The sequence below is a fragment of the Aspergillus steynii genome, assembly GCF_002849105.1.
Source record: "Aspergillus steynii IBT 23096 chromosome Unknown P170scaffold_3, whole genome shotgun sequence".
In the NCBI taxonomy this organism is placed as follows: domain Eukaryota; kingdom Fungi; phylum Ascomycota; class Eurotiomycetes; order Eurotiales; family Aspergillaceae; genus Aspergillus; species Aspergillus steynii.
This window is the reverse complement of record NW_020194400.1, coordinates 2,381,559-2,400,152: the sequence shown is the minus strand read 5'-3', so window position 1 is coordinate 2,400,152 and position 18,594 is coordinate 2,381,559. Positions and strand designations below refer to the sequence as shown.

Sequence of the window (18,594 nt, the reverse complement as noted above, 5' to 3'; positions counted from 1 at the left end):
CATCTCCCTTGTCTTTGCTTTTGGTCATCTTCGCCAAATCCTGACTTCCTGGTCTTTCGTTCCTCCGTCGGGCCATCGGCGCAATTCCAGTCATCGCCTACCTCACATGCGTTTCCTCCGAGGCGGCCCCAGAGACGAGCAAACCCACATATAATTAGCAAGGCCCGCCACCGGGGAGGAATGCTTTTAACTACGGATTCTCTGCGTCTTCCCCCTTGAAATTCTGAGTTTCGTCCTGAACCTTCATTTCCCTCTCTTATTGTCCGGCTGGTTGCTCATTCCCCACTGTAACCATGTTGGCTCCCGTGGTGGTCTTCGGTGGCGCCTTGTACGTGACCTTCCTGGTCCTACAGTACATTCAACAACTATACAAGCATCGCAAACAGGCGCAATCCTTACGATGTCAACCCGCTGCCCCAGGCTCTCCCGGTCTCTTCGGATTCCGGACCTTTTACCGACTGTCCCGCGCAGTCAAGGAAAAGCGATGGGTCGAATATCTGGCTAACCAGTACGACCTATATGGGAACACTTTCACCCAGATAGTAATGGGCCGAAGAATGATTTCCACCATTGACCCAGAAAACATCAAAGCTTTGTTGGCGACTCAATTCACCGACTTCAGTTTGGGGACCCGACATCGCGAATTTTATCCCTTGCTTGGCGACGGCATTTTCACCCTCGACGGGGCCGGCTGGTCTCATGCGCGCGGGCTCTTGCGGCCTCAATTCACGAGAGACCAGGTAGCAGACCTGGACCTCATGGATGGTCACGTCTCCCGCATGATTGATCTCATCCCGAAAGATGGCTCGAGCTTTGATATCCAGCGCCTTTTCTTCCTTCTGACCATCGACTCCGCGACACACTTCCTTTTCGGCGAGTCTGTGGGCTCGATGCACTCTTCCGCCGATACGGGTCTTTTGGAGAAGTCATCGGTTGGCAATGCGCAGGGCTTTGCGGAGGCGTTCAACACGGCCCAAGATTATCTCGCGTCACGATCCCGAGCGGTGAGCTTCTACTGGATGGTGAATCCGAAAGAATTCCAGGACGCCACCAAGCGCGTACACGAGGTGGTAGACCATTACGTGCATCTCGCGATCGAATCTAGGAAACACCCTGAAAAGAAGGAGCCGGGAAGATACATCTTCGCCGAGGCCCTGGCCGCAGACAACGACGATCCCAAGGTTCTTCGTGACAACATGCTTAATATCCTTCTAGCCGGCCGTGATACCACGGCAAGTCTGCTCAGTTCAGCCTTTTTCTTTCTATCACGCAACCCCGCCGTTTGGGAAAAGCTTCGAGGGTTAATTGTGGAGGAATTTGGAGATGCTGAACACCCAAAGGGAGATATCACCCAGACTAAGCTGAAGGACATCCCGTACCTACGATACGTCCTGAACGAAGTCCTTCGATTGATGCCACCTGTGCCTCTGAATTTCCGTGTCGCTACGAAAGATACCTCTCTTCCTGTGGGAGGTGGACCGGATCGCAAATCGCCAATCTACGTCGAAAAAGGCATGATTGTTGCTTACAGCGTTTACGCGATGCATCGACGGACGGACTTCTACGGTCCTGATGCGCGTGTCTTTCGTCCAGAACGTTGGCAGGAAAACGCACGCCGCGGCTGGGACTATCTTCCATTTAACGGCGGGCCTCGCATCTGCCTTGGTCGTGAGTTATCCCCCGCCTTTCCGTAACATCTTAGACAAGGACATATCAGGATTGCTAACCTTTTCATTTTTTAATAGAGCAATATGCCCTTACCGAAGCCAGCTATACTTTGGTGAAGCTAGCCCAGAAATTCCGAGTCGTCGAATGCGGCGATCCGGAAATCCAGGTGCCCAAGATTCATTCGACTCTTACCATGTCACATGACCGAGGAGTGAAAGTCCGACTATCTAATTAATATGGGTTCAATGATAGCGCCTAGTTGCAAATTGCTTGTGGTTTCATTACTAGCGGCTTCTATGAGAAATACATAAAAAGTTAAAGCATGCCAGACTATTAAGTAGTACCATTGTAGGGACACTCATAGTTAACAACATACCCAACTACCAACCAAAAAGACTTGCTTTATGCCCCAATAACTTTCGCGGAGTCATCATAACGTTAGATTCGTGTAACTCGTCGCATTGTACTCCGTAAGGCCGCAAGGACAAAACTCCGAGACCTGCCAAGCCACGTGGCGCAGGCCGTGGCGTTCCCCGTGACCGGAGTCTCGCCCAATTAATCCGCCGCTTTGTGCAGGCGCAGTTCATCCTGCAGCGTCGACGATTCGACGCCTTTGACATCGCGGACTCTGGAGCGCTGGTCCATTCATCTTTGCTCATTCTGTCTTGACTGACCTCGGTCTATGGCAACTGATTTCACACGAGACTCCGCGATTGGAAACTCCGGACCCTCTCCTGCAACCTGAAACTCTGAACAAAGTGCTGCTCCCCTGTGAAATCGCATCCCCAATTTGTCCATCCAGAAAATCACCCCGACAAAGAAAACATGCCCAATCCCCCCAAGCCCAACCCCAGGCAGTTTCCTACAGTAGCAGTCGTCGTGCCCAGAATGCAGGTCCCGTCTACCGCGGCCCCACCCCAAGGCTCCGATCCCTCGAAATCGAAAAATGTGAAACCGGATCCTGTCAATAATAATAACCCAAGTACTACTGCCCCTGCTGCTATCGGCGCCATGAGCAATCCGGTCAACCTGGTCGGCGACGCGACGAGTGCCGCTCGGCCTCCACCTCAGACTCTGGCCGAGACTAAGGAGAATGTCGCTGCGGTCCTTGTCGACAATGGTGCTTCCAGCGCCGAGATCTCCGAATCCGAAATGCAGCTTGTTTCTTCTTTGGCGAAACTCCAGAAATTGGAAGCCATGGTAAGCGTTTTCTGTCCTCCTCTCCTTTAAATGCCAATGCTCTAGAAAGTGTGTGGTTTAACAATTGCAGGTACACCAACTCCGGACTCTCCTTCCGGACCGTCTCCTGGAGCCCATGCGGCCAGCTTTGAACCCCAAGGCCGCCCCTGGGTCGGTGGCGGGATCACCGGAGATCATGCTCCAGCAGGCTTCTCACATCTTCCGGGGCGGCGTTGCTGAAGTCCAGGAGTTCCAGAGTATGTGGCGCGGCCCGGAAATGAAAGCCGTCTGGGAGCGTGTCGATGCGCAAATCAAGGAGAACGGCGGCAATCTGCTGCAGCCTACTGGGGTTTGGGAGCAGGATTACGACACGATTCTTGAAGAGCTAGTCAAGGAGCAGGAGAAGAAGAACGAGAAACAGCGCAAAGCCGACGAGGAGCAGGAACGCTCGAACATCCGATCCACTGAGGGTGGGTGGAGAGCGATCGTGGATGGTTTCGCCCAGAGGAATGTGCCCGGCATGCGTTTGATTCCGAGTAAGCGTGAGGCTTCCGTTACTGTTGCTCTTGCCAAGGCTGGGATGGTCTTTAATGTCCACACTGTGGGTGGAACGGAAGGGAATGGTGTGCCTGAATGGCAAGTCTCAAGTAAGACAGCTCCAGGGCAATCCCAGACGAAGGTTGAGAGGTCGATCACCGACTGCTTGAATGCGCGACCTCAGCAATGGAATCTTGCTCATCTACTTGTAAGTTCACACCGCCGACTTCATGGCCTGCTCAAACTCAAAACTCATACCATTACTAGGACATGATATCTTCCTACTCCAGCATCAAGCAAACCCCATGCATGAAATGCGGCAAAATGACCGACGCAGCAACCCAACTACCGACAATCCGCCAGCACAAACTCACACCCTCACCAACGGACGGACAGCCGCCATCTTCAACGTGGGAAGCCTATCATGCCAGCTGCATTTGATCAATTCCCAAGCACATCGCACTACCCCAGAGCCAGATCAAACCAAACAAAACCACGTCTCACAACCCTCACAACCACCTTCTCTTCCTATACACCAGATCATGTTGCCGATCAGCCGGATACTCCGCCCCATACCGATCCCAAAACCGCAACGGAACCACATGTCCCTCACACCCACAACGCTGCACCTTCGACCAGGTGCCCACATCGGGAACCTGATACTTCCTCGTCCGAAAATCATACCTCTCCCCGGGTGACCGCCTCGCCCATGGAAACGGCGTATCATCTCCGTCCCTCTCGTCATCTTCTTCGTAATAATACCCACCCCCTCCATCCCTCCCAGCACCCGCACCCGCACACCTGCCTTTCCCTTTCTCGGCGCTCTCTCCCTCGCGCTGTCGCCACCGCGACCAATTCGTCTCGTCTGGCGCAGCGGCGCCGATCCTGCCGACGAAGATATCCGGTCCGTGGTTCGTGAGGACATCCTTGAGTCGCCATCGTCTGCGCCAGTGGGTTGGGTTTCCGCGGCGGGGGTCTTTGGGCCAGATCCAGCCTAGTTGGGAGGGCATTTTTTGTCTGTGGTGGTGGAAGGATAGGATGGGTTCGTTTAGGGCAGGACAGTGATAGTGGACACGAAGTTTCAAAAGTCAATATGTGGTATCGACATCAATCTGACAGACCATACGATGATTGAACCTTCTGTTTTCTGGACCCCGGGAGAGTGGTCTGAAGATCAAATGATGAGAAGATTTAAAGTCAGAAATATGGGAATACCTGGGGTTTATATCTCTTTCTCAATAATATATCTGCGCATATAAAGCAATGATGGTCCGTTTCTTCAGTTGTTTGTGTTTGTGGTAATAGCCAGTAGTGGTTTGTCTGCACATACCGATTTCCATCGAGTAGGTGATTGCTCACCCTCTATTTGTCTGCTGACCTCAATCAACAAAGATCATCGGGATCAGACTGTCAGGCAAATTGTATACATCGGACCAAACTATCTAGCTATCCGTTTACCTGTGAGGGAGGAGGCCATGGTTTGGTCTAGTTGGTTTATTTGCTAAAGGTAGTTCTTTGCGTAGGAATCAGGTTGAATATGGCATCAAATGCAAATACAGTTCTGTTTGGTCCCTATGATTTGCCACTCATAATCTAAGGAGGTCCATGTACATATTCATCAGAATTAATCCTATGTATCAAATCAACTAGCTCATTATACAGACAAAAACAAACGAGGCAAATCATCCGCAAAATGATAATTATACTCAAAATCCCGCTGGTGCTGTAGGGCAAGACAATGAACGATGGCAACAAGATAATAAAAAGTCCCAAGCAATATACCGCATGAACGCCAGGCCAAGTTCCTTTGCTGAGAGTAACGCTATCGTCATGACTGAAAACGAAAATCCGCTCAGTTCGATGCAATCAGTATTTTTTGTTTTTGATGGTGTATGTAGAAGTGCTGTGTGTTTATGTTCATCGCCTGTGTTTGACTCCGGAGAGGAAAGTAGATCATGTTGAGAAGACGCCAAAGTCTCCCGCAAACCAAGTGAAGGATGCAATGGTTATCAATGTCATGCCGACGGCAAACTTGAGGGCCTGGCGTTCCATGTCGGATAGGGCGCCGCTGCAGGTTACACAGTGGTATTCTGGATCAAGTTAGATGTTTGCCATTTGATATCTAGAATCCGGATGGGAGGTGTAGACTTACCATTCAAGGGAGTGTATGATTGGGGCACATACATCCCGAAGTTGAGTTGGTTCTGCGAGCTCAGCTCACCGGGGCCGGCCGTGTCTCCGATCTCGCTGTCCACATCGTAGATGACCAAGGTGTAAGTCGCAGTCAGGAGCGGAACGGTCGCGTTCGCCTGGTACTTCTTGGTATCCCACACCACCTTTCCGGTCTCCTCAACACTCATGTTGCTCGAAATCGTGTAGGTGGCGCTGTTGAGACTGCAGGACGCAATAACATTGACGGCGGAGGGGGTCACCAGCAGCGAGGTGTAGTTCCAGACGAAAGTGACGTGTTCACCGATCTTGTAGTAGCTCGAGGCACCGGTTGACGGAGTGAGCATCTTGACACCGCCAGGGGGGGAGCGAGGATCGATCGAGGTCGAGGTGGTTTTCTTATCATCTTTCGTCTTGGTGGCTTTGCCCGTCTTGGTTCCAGTCTCTTTGCCAGTCTCTTTGCCAGTCTCCTTGCCGGTTTTGGTGTCGGTTTCTTTTCCAGTTTCCTTTCCAGTCTGGGTGCCCGTGCTGGTAGAGTCGTCGGTCGCTGTTTTCGTGGCGGTCTGTTCGGTGGTCGCCTTGGCGCCAGTGGTCGCCTTGTCAGCAGCGGTGGTAGTTTCATCTGAAGGCCCGAGAGGATTAGCCGGAGTCGATCAAGTGAGAATTGGATAGTTTTCGATGATACTAACCAGCTCGAGCGACCAGAGCACCATGGCCCAGGTCTAACCCATTTGACCAGGCCGAGACCAAGCCGAGGAAAAGGTAGACGACGGAAAGAAAGGTGGTTGCCCGCATGGTGACAGAAAGCTGGATGGCTTTGCTAGGTGTGGTCTAACGAATCGAATGAGAAAAACGGAGACTCCGTGGCAGAATCAGATTCCGATCGGTGGTCCAATCTTCCTTCCCCAATGTTCCCCAATGTTGACAGCAAACGAGTGTGAGTGGGAACGACAATCCGGGAAAATTCGAGAGAGGGATCAACAGAAGATATCGGAGGTGCTTTTTCTTGACCGACCCAGATGGACGGAGGACAAAATTGCTCAGGAGACGGCAAGTCAAGTGGGATGCAAAGCAGACCAATTATTCTTCCAACGCGGTGGGCCCTGAAACCTGCAGATCGGGTGATAAGGAGCCCGGGAGGAGACTGAGAGCGGGCGGGTGGGTAAACAATGTACGGAGTAAAGCGAGTGACTGGGGAGCCGAGCAACCCGACGGGAATTCAAGCAAACGAAACAGCAGAGAGAATCCAAGAGAGACGAGGAGATGAAGAGTAGCAGAAAAACGACACAGACGAGGGCCGTGAGCGATGAAGAGCAGAAGGCGAAAAGGCAAACGACTGAAAGAAGCCAACCGCGCTAAACCCCTTCGGGCGCCGCATGTGAGACAGCCGTCTATTTTTGGACTGTTGGCCTGAGGCACACACCGCCTTGATTGGCCTCGACGGTTCGTCGAAGCGTCAGACTGTGCGACGGTCTGACTCTCGGATGGTCTGGCAATTGTGGGATGCACCGTGTCTTGCATCGACTCGTCCCGGCCAGTGATCCAATCGTCCCATCGCTCGATCACTCCGTCGCCGGGTCCGAGGGCATGAGGTCGCCTCCGAGGCATCTCCACGGTCGGCAGTCCGGCCGAGCCAACCCGCATGGGTTATTGCCAATTATTGGCAGCGAACCTTGGATGAACATGGGCCGGTAAAGTATATCGTCCTGTCGCATTGCTACCAATCGAGGTACATACAGACAATGGTTATTATCAGACATCAGAAGAAAACCCTCATTATCCATCGTGTCAACCCAAACCCAAATATGCCTTCCACCAAATCAGTCGTCGAATTATTTCCATTGCCATCGCAGTCATTACAAAGAAAGTATCATTATCCGGATGTCCGCACGGCACCTCCCCGCAAGCCTATCAAATATACTTTCATTGACTCTGGTACGGATCTGGGAGAAGCGAGCGGTACGCCGGTACATCGCCAGTATGAATCATCAACTTGCGCCACGCGCGTCATGAACCATTAACTCCGTCGGGTGGCACTCGTTCTCAGGAAGTGTGCTCGACTTCCAGGGTGACTTTGCTGCAGGACGAGGGCAGAGTGGCGTCGTAAGGGCGGTACAGGTAGAAAAGCTGGGGTGCGTTGTGGTACCAGTCGCAAACTAGATTGGTTGCCGGGTCAGTGGCAAGCTCGCCAGGGATGCCTCCTCCAGGCCCCTTCTAACAGGTACCGGAAGTCTGATGTCTGATGCATGCGTTACGGGAGAAAACGTACCCAACCAGCCTCCGAAGATTTGATTTGACCACTGCAATCCGGTGCCGTTGATGGTGAACCCCTCGGTCCCGTATCCGGTGTTAATCTCGACCGGTACCCATGCTGCACGCACAAAGCAAACTATCGTCAACTTCGGTTCAACCGAACCCAACCCCGGGCGGAAAGGACTCACCGGCATAGTTGTTCTGCGGGGGCATGTTGAGTCCCCAAGGGAAAGGAGTGTCCAGGGCAAACTGGGCGTGCGTGTTGTTCAGGAAGACCGTGTTGGCCGTGTCGGCGTCCGAGGTCAGGACGGCGTCGTTGAACCCGGCGCCAGTGTGATAGCCATACACGTAGAGATCGTTGTGCTTCGTCTCGGAGGCTCCGGCAGTCTTCAGATGAAAGGTGTCGGAGGCGCTGTTCGCCCGCGTGACCGGGTTGGCGGCCACGGCGGAGACCAGCAGGGCGAGAGAAGAGAGCAGCTTCATGGTGAAAGAATGGTGTGTCGTAGAAAGTACAGACAGGTGAAGAAGTAGCGAGAGTTGGCAGGGACAGAACGAAGGGAGCCTGCTTGATGGATGAGGAGAGAAAGAGAGAGGGATGGAGAGAAAGGGATGTGGCCAGCAGGGCGGATGGGAGGCTCTATATAGGTTTTTGGTTCTCTGGTCAGGGCAGGGCAACTTTCCGCTCTCGACTTTTCCTCCCCGCGGATCGGATGTAAGGCTCTGTAATCGTATGGGTTTCCACCGGAAATTAAGTGGACAAAGGGTTTTGCAAAGTTAGCGGTCGAGAGTTCAGGGCCTCAAGGTACAGCAACTCTGACGGTGACTTGGCACGCAAGGACGATCTCCACCAGTCTGCGGTGGAAACGCAAGTGGGCCAGTAACCATGGGCGGCGAATTTCAGACGACGATCATCGCTGCGCCGGAGAATGGAGGCGGGGAACTGAGACATCCAACCTGCCTGGGAATGTGACAAGGCGAGGAAAACGAGAGTTGATGAAGCGACATGCAAGAACTGATGCGGTCGTAGAGTAGGGAGAGGTCAACATCCAGGACAAGTCGAGAGACTCTCTTTCCGTGTAACGACATACGAAATCAGAGTCCGGAGCAGGTATTTTGTTGCTATTTCGGTCGTCGCCGTCGATCCTCAAACAAACGGTTGTCAGGGGAAGATCGCAGGTACCGAATGAATCTGTGGTTCAAGCCAATTCCCCCGGTGAATCGGGGATGACGATCTGCAACATTCTCCATCGGCTCTTCTTCCACTCGGGCGGAGATTCTTTGATTCATGCGCATTCGAGGATCAGATTGAAGAGTCGGATTAGCCCCGGACAGTGCGTCTTACATCAACTGTCAGTGTCACTCGACAGGCGACAGTCAATCATTAAGGTTGACTTGACAATTCATGGCTTCGATCTAGCAGACTAACACAAGCTACTCGGTAGACGTCGGATATCAGGATCGTCGGTTCCATGGACTCTCGCCATTTGGTCCTCGCCCCGATTGACATCACTTCCAGGGGTAAACAAAATGTAGATGGGAAATGAGTAGATCACCACGTCAATCGCAGGGCTTACAATCCAACAGCCTCGGTTTAATTAGGGTCATTATCGGAGATTATCATACACATGCATTACAGAGTATATCCGGTCCATCGGATTAACGCCAGGATCCACCTCTATTCCCCGGTCCTAAACCCAAATTGCGAGAATGCGTTCTCTAAATAACTGGAAAACAAAAAGCAAAAGTCTCCCATAACATGGGCAAATGGCTATAAATAAATCTCCATTGGTCCGGGGCACGTCATAGCCTGTCGGATCCAGAAGGCTGTTGAGGAGTTGAAGAAGAAATCAGGATCGTTTCGGGGCGTACTCGGGCTTCAGAGACCATTTCCCCCGTCCGTTGCGACCGCCCTTTTCCAGGACCGCGATCGTTTTGAGCATTTCTTTGAACTCTGCCGACCGCTGAGGCGTGGTGCAGAGACGGTTGAAATGGTCAATCAACATTTGCGTATAGACCGACCCGCCCTGGGACGTGATGTAATCTCGGATCCTGGTGATGAAGTCAATCCCACCGGTAGCCCTGGCCGGCGCAGGGCTGTTGCTACTGCTGCGAGACGGAGGCGTGCGAGCCGAGAGATTGGCTAAGATACTGGCCGACGACGGACCGGCGGGGCCTCGTCTGGCCGAGCTGCTTCGTCCCCCGAACGCTGGCTCTGCAGGCTTTCCGGCCAGGCCAAACTGGCCCGTCCAAGTGGGCATTCCAATTGGCACGGATCGAGCAGCTTCGCCTGCTCGGCGCAGCTCCTCGGCGGCCTCGGCGGCCACTTTCTTGGCTTCGGCCTCGATGATCTGGGGATCGGCTCGGACAACGCGTTTGCCATTCACGATCTGGTCGTGCTCCAGGGCAGAATGCACCCCGGAACGGGCGAAAATGCCTTCCATGAGACGGGATTCTGATTTGGGAGCAGATGGCCCTTCCTGATCGCTCGGCTTTTCAGGATCGCCCTGGAATTCCTCGACCGCTGCGATGCCCTCCACCTTGTCGACTTCGTTGTTGTCGTCCTTGCCACTATTTCCTCCATGTCGCGACTTGCCGGTCCGTCGAGCAGGGCTATTACCACCCTCCTCGTACGTAACGTCGGCATCTTGAAATATCTTGCTTGTTTCCGTCGGACCTTGCATCTCGTCTCCGAGAGAAAACAGATCGTGTAAATCGCTGAGCTGAAATGTCTGCCGTTGTTTCGGATCCTTCAGGATCTTGTTGGTGAGGAACTGCTTGAAGATCTGTCGGTGATAGATCTTTTCTTCGATCGTCCCAGCCGTCATGAGTCGGTACACCGTGACCTCCCGCTTCTGTCCAAGCCTCCATGCTCGCTCACGGGCCTGCATGTCGGTGGACGGGTTCCAATCTGGGTCGTAGATAATGACTCGATCCGCTCCAGTGAGGTTCACACCTAGACCTCCCACCTTCGTCGTGAGAAGAAACACGTGCAGTTCTGGGTCATTGTTGAATTCGTCGACCATGGCTTGCCGGCGAGCTATGGGTGTGCTTCCATCCATTCGCCGATACTTGAACCCGGAAAGCGAGTTCATGAATTTCTCCAGGATGTCCAGCATGATGCGATGCTGCGTAAATAGAAGAGTCTTGTGGCCCGTGTCCTTCCATAGTTCTAACAGCGATTTCACCACTTGCATTTTACCAGACTGGGAGGCATCGCCATACCCTGCTTGGTGGGAATTGAACTTGTGACTCTGCAAGTCCGGGTGGTTGCAAATCTTGCGCAGGATATCGACTCCGTACAAGACCTGTCGTCGCCCTCTGAGGATGGACTGCATCTCTCCCGAGCCGAGGAATGCCTCATATGCTTGTCGCTGAAGTTTCGTCAGCTTGCAAAACAAGACTTGTTCGCTCTTTTTAGGAAGGTCGGCAGCCACGTCGATCTTGAATCGCTGCAAAAGGTACGGACTCATGGCATCCTTGAGGGTTTCGGCACACCTAGTGGCCGTTTGAACTTGTAGATTGGAAGCATTGGCGTAACCACCTTGGCGAATTGGAAACTCAAACTGATTCCGGAAATTAACCAACGTCCCTAGGCGCATGGGAAAAACGAAATCGAACAACGACCAAAGCTCCGTGAGATTGTTTTGCATCGGGGTGCCGGACAGAATGATGCGGTGCGGGGTTCGAAGTTCCTTGCAATGGATAGTAATCGATGTGTTCGGATTCCGAATCTTGTGGCCTTCGTCGAGAATCGCACACCCCCATTCTATCGGGATCAAGAGAGGTGCGTACGTCTGTAGACCAGAGTACGTAGTCACCAGCACATGGCCCTCTTCTAGAACGCGTTTGACCACTTTCCTGCCAGCCTTCAAGCCGCCGGAAACGCCGCGAGAATCTCGTGTCTGCGTTAAGAGAGCATCTTCTCTGCTGGTTTCATTGCGGATGTTGACCATCCCACTGCCGGAGGTGTGTAGAATAGACACTCGGAACGGGGGCCACCATCGATGGAACTCATTGACCCATTGTTTCATGACCGTGGCGGGGCATACAACGATGACCGGTTTAGTTAGCTTTTTGCTATAGTGAAGCCCAGCCAGAAAGGCAATAACTTGAATCGTCTTCCCCAGTCCCATCTCATCACCAATGATGCCTCCTACTTGCTGTTGCTGCAGTTCCCACAGCCACTGAACTCCGGTTTTTTGATAATCGAATAGAAGGGGATGAACATCGCCAGGCACACGATACGAATTATCGTACGGCATATCTGGCACAGTGGGGTGTGGCTTAAACCACTCTTCATCCTGTTCGTCTTGGCCATCGTCAGGCTCCGTGTCTGTTCCTCGGGCCTGCAGAGTGCGCCTTCGAGCAGCACTCCTACGATCAACCCAGCTCTGAAGTCTAGATTGATAGATCTTCTCGTTCCCGTCGTCAACCCCGCTAAAGTCTTCCATGTCTTCTGTTGTCTTTGATTTGCCTGAAGCTGCCGGTCGTGCAAATTTATCATCGGTGGTGAAGTCTTCGTCGTCGGATTCTGCCCCTTCAGAAGCCACATAGCTCCCCGAACCATCATCGGACGGAACCTCCTCCGGCGGACTTTCTGCTGTTATTTCTGGGCCTTCTGATTGCGCAGTGTCTGTCGTGTGATCCTCTTTCTCCAGCTTTCGTTTCTTCTTAGGGCGCTCGGCTCTCTCCTCGGTAGACTTTTCACTGCTTTCATCAAACCCAAAACCGGGACGCACAAGATTCCGGTGAGACACGGCCGAGCGCTGCTTGACTTGTTCTAGTGCCTCTCTCTCATCGCGTTCGTCTTCGGCATCAATCAGCGTGTCATGGAGGCTATATAGGGGCCCTTCGGTTGGGCCAGAGCCCATGGTTGAGAAGGGCGTGATTTTCCCGGTTCGGATGAGATAATCTCTCCGAGACTCGTGAGGCAACCTTCCTGTCCCGTTCCCTTGCTCGTCAGGTTCTTTCTCCTGCTGCCTCTCGTCCATGCGCTGCCTGATTTCTTTCAAATCGTTTGCCAAGGAAGCATTACGAGACTCTAATTTTTGCAAGTCATTCTGGGCCCGAACGCGGGCTGCAGTGCCAACTGGCTGTGACAGGCGTTGGTGTAGTTTTAAAATCTGTGATTCCAACTTCCTAGTAGCAGCGTAAGCACGTGCGCTAACAGCAGGAGACAACTGAGGCCATACTCTTTTTCCTGGCTAGTCTTCTCTAGCCGCTTGTTATCGCGTTCATCGGCCTGTTCCAAGAGCAACTTATCGGCCTAGAATTTCGGTTAGAGGGAAGTGAAACTTGTTTGGATACCTATCTCATGGCTTGGATATACCTGACGTGTGATGTCCCTCTCGAGGTCATCCTGATCTCGCACATCGGCCTGGAGCTCTCGGAGGCGACTAGCTTCGTCTACACCCGACGACGGGGCCGGGTTAGGAGTACTGGGAATCTCAGGATTGGACGAGTGCTCCGGCCGATCTTCTTCATGAGGGGTCTGGGCAAGCCCGTCCTGGACTGTCGCAGCGACATCACTCTCCCCGTTGTGAGCCATGTTTGAGGGGATAGTGAAGGATCCTGGGCAAATGTTTAGTGGAGTGTTGGTGATTGTTTGAGCGCGTTGTTTGGTTCTTTATAATTTGCACGGATCATTCCACAATGTCAAAGAAAAAGTACAGATATATAGATACAGCATATAAGAGGAAGATAAAGAAAGGTCCAGGTTGTCGCTCTTGCCACAGAGCAGATGACACGGTCAGCAATTCCGACGGGTTCAATAACCGGAAGAACACATTGAAGGGATCGAGGACGTCGGGACCTAGACTCTAGACTTTATCCCAGCGCATGCGCGATATGTTCGGCACTGTGCGCACCCGCTTCTCTGATGCGACAGGCTCGAAGAGGAGGATCCGGAGCCTGGAAAGCAGAACTAGGCATAAATCCCGGCAGAATCGACTCACCGACGGCTGCCTTAAGCCCACCGCCTTCAGGCCACGACCGGCGATGAGTCATCCCGCTTCCGTTCGCCTCCCACGTCACTCACTCACTTGGATTCCGGCCCAGATTGGGCTGACTTGACGACTCGAGTTTCATGGTCATGCTTCTCCTGAACGGATTCCGGCTCTCGCTCTTCCCACGGAGTACTCTGACGACTGCGTTCTGACTCCCGGTGGGGTCCTTTTCTTCGTCAGGGTTTGCCGCCGGTAAGGATGGCAGACAGGCTGGCCAGGTAGACCCGCGTGTCTAAGAATATCACGATACAGTGTCGGGCAATTTCCCAGTAGTCGCAACCCTGGAGATTGGATCAACAAAAAAGTCGAACCCGATGGTCGCTGCTCGCCTCTAGGGGGCCGGCGTGGCTCCACTACGCGATTGATCGTCCAAGAGGTTGGTCAAGAGGCAGGCCGTGGGAAGGACTAGGTCAAGACTAGAAGAGATCCATTCCTCTTAACACCTGGCTTGCGCATGCACGTAAAATTAGGACCTGTAGGCAAAGACATCGTAGCATCCCCAGGTATTGAAATTACGGCGTAGAAGTCCAGGGTGTTGGTGCTGGTTACTTGATTGATGATTGATTGTTTGCTGCCTGCTTGCGCTGCTGACTACTGGCTGGTCCCCGTCGGAGTCGATCCATACTTTAACACATTATTGATCCCTTGAGCATATCATAACATCATTACTCCCAGGCTGCCTGTCGACGAAATACTGCGTGCGCGTAATACGGGGAAGTGGTGACATCCAGCGGGCCCCAACCGCGGCCTCAGGCGCCCACCGCAGCGACTTCCACATCGTCGCCCCCTCCTCCCTCCGCATTAGCCTCTCCCAACTCTCTTCCTTTGGGCGCTCGTCTGGGCGTCGCTTTTCGTCCTGCTTTTCCCCCTCCCCTGAATTTTTTATTTCCCACCGTCGTGGTTCTTATCATTTTCCGTCCGGTCCTTTCTTGTTTTGCATTGTGCTTTTTTGCCCCCTCTGCCCGGATCTCCCGCGCTTCTCCGGGTGTGCAGCAAGTCGTCCCTCGACTTTCTGCCCTGCCCCCCAGCCTCCTTGGCGTGTCGATACCCATTCCCACTGTGCATTGCGACCGCCGCCTCCCCCGTTCTCTGCAACCCTCGCCCTTCGGACCACCCTCGTCCAGTCACCGTGCCCTTACCCTGACGAAGCAATCGTGCGGATAATGAGGTGCCACACAACTCGGAATTAGCATCAATTCCCTCTTCTCACTCCCACCTCTCGAATTGCACCGGCGCTCGCTCGTGTTTCGCGTCTCCGCCTGGCTGCGTCGGCCGTCCCCGCTGCTATCTACCTCCCGGTCGCAGTGCATGTGCGCTGTCCACGGCAACAGACGATCGATCTTCCTGTCCAATTCCCATTCCGAACGCTCGCTCTTTCCCACATCCCCCGACCGGAGATTCATCGCGAGAGAGGTCCGCGGAGGAGCGAATGAACGATGGACTCGCAGTGGCAGCCCTATCAGGATCCCTTAATGGGCCGTCCCGCGCAGTTCAATAATGGGCAGCCGCTCGCTGCTAAATATGGGGGTCAGCCACAACAAGCACAGCAGGCTCCTGTTGGCTATACCTATGAGGCTTTTCAAACGCCTGCCCTGACAGCCAAGCCTCCAACCATGACCACCAACTCGAAATCGGTTTCTATGGCATCATCCCCGGCCGCGACGCCACGTAGCCGCGATTATGTCACCGATGCCGACACCACCATGGAGGACGCGGACCCGTATAATCGAGCGAAATACTCGGCGGCCAGGCAAAGTCATCACAGTCGCCCGTCTTCCCAGTACTTTCCCCATGAAGAGTCCTCGGCTGCTCGCAGGTACTCCCCGATGAATGTCCTGCCACCCGCCATGCCGTACAATTCGAGTCCCGGAAAGGGCCCCGGCCCCGGCCCCTACGTCCATCCTCCCAGTGCCAACCAGACTCGACGATCGCCGACGAGGATGCCGAATTACTCTTCGCCGCCTCAGTCGTATCAGTCGCCTCCCTGTGAGCCCCCTGCCCTCGTTATCTTATGCTGTTTTGTGTGCGTGGCTATCTTGGATCGCTCCGAGTAACTAACACCTGCGTAGCGACTGGATCGCGACCCCCTAGGCTCCCTCCTTTGCAATCCACCGACCTGGGTCTCGACCAGTATTACCCTCCCTCGGCAGGATCTCAACTGGGTGCAGCGTTCGGGCAAGATGGGAGGTCCCCCCGCCCCACGTCCATGTCCGGCCCCAGTCAACAACCAGGCCGCGGACCGGTGCCCAAGTTCCAGAAAATCAAATCGGTCCAGGAGCTCCAGCCTCGTATCAACGTGCAACCCCCCTACAGACGAGCTAATCCAGAAGGTGGCTTCATTAGTGTAAGTCCTTTGCGAGTCGCTCGAAGCCGTTGTAACTTTCCCTAATATCCGCGCAGCCCCTTCAAGCTCTGACGATGCATCTGCCCGCCACCTATCGGATCTGCAACCCGGGCTTCAACTACGAGTCGTCGAGGAACCCGAGACGAGTACTCACGAAACCGAGCAAAGGTGTCAAGAATGATGGATACGATAACGAAGAGAGCGACTACATCTTATACGTGAATGATATCCTGGGGAGCGAGGAAGCCGGTCACAAGTCAGTCCAAACCGCGGCATCCCTTGCCCAGTCTAGCCGTCGTTATAGATACTAACCACCATCCCAGAAACCGCTATCTTATCCTTGATGTTCTTGGTCAAGGCACTTTCGGGCAAGTTGTGAAATGCCAGAATTTGAAAACCCAGGAAGTGGTGGCTGTCAAGGTCATCAAGAATAAGACCGCCTACTTCAATCAAAGTATGATGGAGGTCTCTGTGTTAGACCTAGTATGTTTCCCTGCGTTCTTCTTTTCTTGTGGATCCTGGCTTACCTTGTCGCACCGCAGCTCAACAGCAGATACGACAAGAATGACGACCACCACCTACTTCGTTTGAAGGACACCTTTATCCACAGGCAGCATCTCTGTTTGACTTTCGAACTGCTCAGTGTCAACCTTTACGAACTCATCAAACAAAACCAATTCCGAGGGTTAAGCACGACGCTGGTACGGGTATTTGCTCAACAATTGCTAAATGCATTGAGCCTTCTGAACAAGGCGCACTTGATCCACTGCGACTTGAAGCCGGAGAACATACTTCTGAAAAAGTTAGCTGCTCCTTCACCAAGTAATATGCTATACCAACTAACCTCCTCACCCTTTTTAGCCTGGAGAGTCCCATCATTAAAGTCATTGATTTCGGTTCTGCTTGTGACGAACGGCAAACGGTTTACACGTACATTCAGTCGCGGTTCTACCGCTCCCCCGAGGTTTTGCTTGGCTTGCCGTAAGTGGATTACCCATTCCAGCACCCGCACACATCTCCTAACCCACTATAGTTACTCCTCTGCGATTGATATGTGGTCATTGGGCTGCATTGTTGTCGAGCTCTTCCTCGGTCTGCCGCTGTTTCCAGGATCTTCCGAATACAATCAGGTGTGTCGTATCGTGGACATGATGGGCTTGCCTCCTTCCTGGATGTTGGAAATGGGCAAACAGTCGGGCGAATTCTTCGAAAAAACCCACGATGAATTTGGAAGGAAAACGTATAGGTTGAAGAGCCTGGAGCAGTATTCTCGAGAACACAACACGAAAGAGCAGCCAAGCAAGAAATATTTCCAGGCGACAACGCTGGAAGAGATCATCCGAAGCTATCCGATGCCGCGGAAAAATATGAAGCAGGCGGAAATCGAGAGAGGTACGTCTTGTTTCAACCCACTGCGCCAAGTACCTGCTAATGCTTTTGATCAGAAATCAATAACCGAACTGCTTTTATCGATTTCGTCCGCGGTCTGTTGACTATCAACCCGCTTGAACGGTGGTCGCCACAACAGGCCAAGCTACACCCCTTCATCACCCAACAAAAGTTTACGGGGCCGTTTGTACCGCCGATGAACCTGAAATACTCGGCGCTCAGCAAACCGGTGGCTCCTGGGATCCAGCAACAACAGCAGGCCGAAGCGACAAGTAAGCAGAGGGCGGCACAGGCGGCGCAGGCGCAGACCGCCGCGGCGCAGAATGCGTACTCGATGCAGATGAACCAGTTTCATACACCTTCTCATGCGCAGCCGCCGCCCATGTACAACGGCATGTTTACTGGTCACCAGCAGGGTGCTCCCCCACCATACCCAACTCAGCCTCCCGGTTATGGCCACCAGATGAACATGATGCCGGGTCAAATGCCGCAGGCTCAATACGCACCATCGCAGAGTCTGTACGCGCAGGCAACGACGAGGGCCGGTCGCCAACGTGCTTCTACAATGGACCCACAGGGCGGAGGAATTCCGCCTACTATTCAGCGCGTTGCCAGCCATCTCGACCCCAACGCACCCATTCGGTTGCAACCAAGTCCGGCCTATTACCCTCCGCCTCCCGAGGGGTACGTTGACCCTAACGCTGCTAACCAGCGTCGACGAGGAAGCCGTGCCGGTGGCACCCGTAACCGGGATTTCATTCGGACCCTCGAGGACGGCGTGTTAGGAGGTGACGGCTACGTCGCGCCAAACCAATGGCATTGAACGCACAGATGCTAGGCCAGGTTTTAAGGGCACCGACGCGAAGGTGCATCAACATTGTATTATAGTCAGCACACACTCCTGATCAAGAGTGTGCCGAACGCGTTTTTCGTGGGTGATTAGCGCGGGGCTGCTCCAAAATGTCGTCGGCTTCTCGTGGTGATTGGAACCTAGCTTGAACTCTTTAACAGACTTCTATGCTATCAAGTCCCTAACCTCCAGTGTATGGC

General features: G+C 53.4%; 7 protein-coding genes across 7 annotated transcripts; 3 read left to right on the top strand and 4 right to left on the bottom strand.

The window, feature by feature from the left end:
• The first annotated feature begins 23 nt into the window (after nucleotides 1-23).
• On the top strand, nucleotides 24-2,020 carry P170DRAFT_455105 (cytochrome P450). The gene is made up of 2 exons (XM_024851503.1): nucleotides 24-1,668; nucleotides 1,746-2,020. The coding sequence occupies exons 1-2, from the start codon at nucleotides 294-296 to the stop codon at nucleotides 1,901-1,903; spliced, it is 1,533 nt and encodes a 510-aa protein (XP_024705934.1). The 5' UTR covers nucleotides 24-293; the 3' UTR covers nucleotides 1,904-2,020.
• A 659-nt stretch (nucleotides 2,021-2,679) lies between these two features.
• On the top strand, nucleotides 2,680-3,825 carry P170DRAFT_355586 (RNA polymerase II mediator complex subunit MED27 domain-containing protein; the record flags this gene model as incomplete). The annotated part of the gene is made up of 3 exons (XM_024844098.1): nucleotides 2,680-2,868; nucleotides 2,939-3,592; nucleotides 3,652-3,825. 3 exons carry the CDS (start codon nucleotides 2,680-2,682, stop codon nucleotides 3,823-3,825), a joined length of 1,017 nt encoding a protein of 338 aa, XP_024705933.1.
• A 68-nt stretch (nucleotides 3,826-3,893) lies between these two features.
• On the bottom strand, nucleotides 3,894-4,394 carry P170DRAFT_474190 (uncharacterized protein; the record flags this gene model as incomplete). The annotated part of the gene is made up of 1 exon (XM_024853110.1): nucleotides 3,894-4,394. One exon carries the CDS (start codon nucleotides 4,392-4,394, stop codon nucleotides 3,894-3,896), a length of 501 nt encoding a protein of 166 aa, XP_024705932.1.
• A 943-nt stretch (nucleotides 4,395-5,337) lies between these two features.
• P170DRAFT_474189 (uncharacterized protein) lies at nucleotides 5,338-6,348 on the bottom strand (the record flags this gene model as incomplete). Its single annotated transcript, XM_024853109.1, has 3 exons — nucleotides 5,338-5,474; nucleotides 5,537-6,175; nucleotides 6,243-6,348. The coding sequence occupies 3 exons, from the start codon at nucleotides 6,346-6,348 to the stop codon at nucleotides 5,338-5,340; spliced, it is 882 nt and encodes a 293-aa protein (XP_024705931.1).
• A 1,248-nt stretch (nucleotides 6,349-7,596) lies between these two features.
• P170DRAFT_354559 (uncharacterized protein) lies at nucleotides 7,597-8,289 on the bottom strand (the record flags this gene model as incomplete). The annotated part of the gene is made up of 3 exons (XM_024844039.1): nucleotides 7,597-7,709; nucleotides 7,823-7,924; nucleotides 7,995-8,289. The coding sequence occupies 3 exons, from the start codon at nucleotides 8,287-8,289 to the stop codon at nucleotides 7,597-7,599; spliced, it is 510 nt and encodes a 169-aa protein (XP_024705930.1).
• A 1,364-nt stretch (nucleotides 8,290-9,653) lies between these two features.
• P170DRAFT_405930 (DNA-dependent ATPase RAD26) lies at nucleotides 9,654-13,354 on the bottom strand (the record flags this gene model as incomplete). Its single annotated transcript, XM_024846602.1, has 3 exons — nucleotides 9,654-12,945; nucleotides 12,999-13,072; nucleotides 13,136-13,354. The coding sequence occupies 3 exons, from the start codon at nucleotides 13,352-13,354 to the stop codon at nucleotides 9,654-9,656; spliced, it is 3,585 nt and encodes a 1,194-aa protein (XP_024705929.1).
• A 1,893-nt stretch (nucleotides 13,355-15,247) lies between these two features.
• On the top strand, nucleotides 15,248-18,367 carry P170DRAFT_356064 (putative protein kinase Yak1; the record flags this gene model as incomplete). The annotated part of the gene is made up of 8 exons (XM_024844127.1): nucleotides 15,248-15,797; nucleotides 15,881-16,155; nucleotides 16,212-16,411; nucleotides 16,479-16,638; nucleotides 16,698-16,957; nucleotides 17,017-17,136; nucleotides 17,189-17,547; nucleotides 17,601-18,367. 8 exons carry the CDS (start codon nucleotides 15,248-15,250, stop codon nucleotides 18,365-18,367), a joined length of 2,691 nt encoding a protein of 896 aa, XP_024705928.1.
• Between the last annotated feature and the right edge of the window lie 227 nt (nucleotides 18,368-18,594).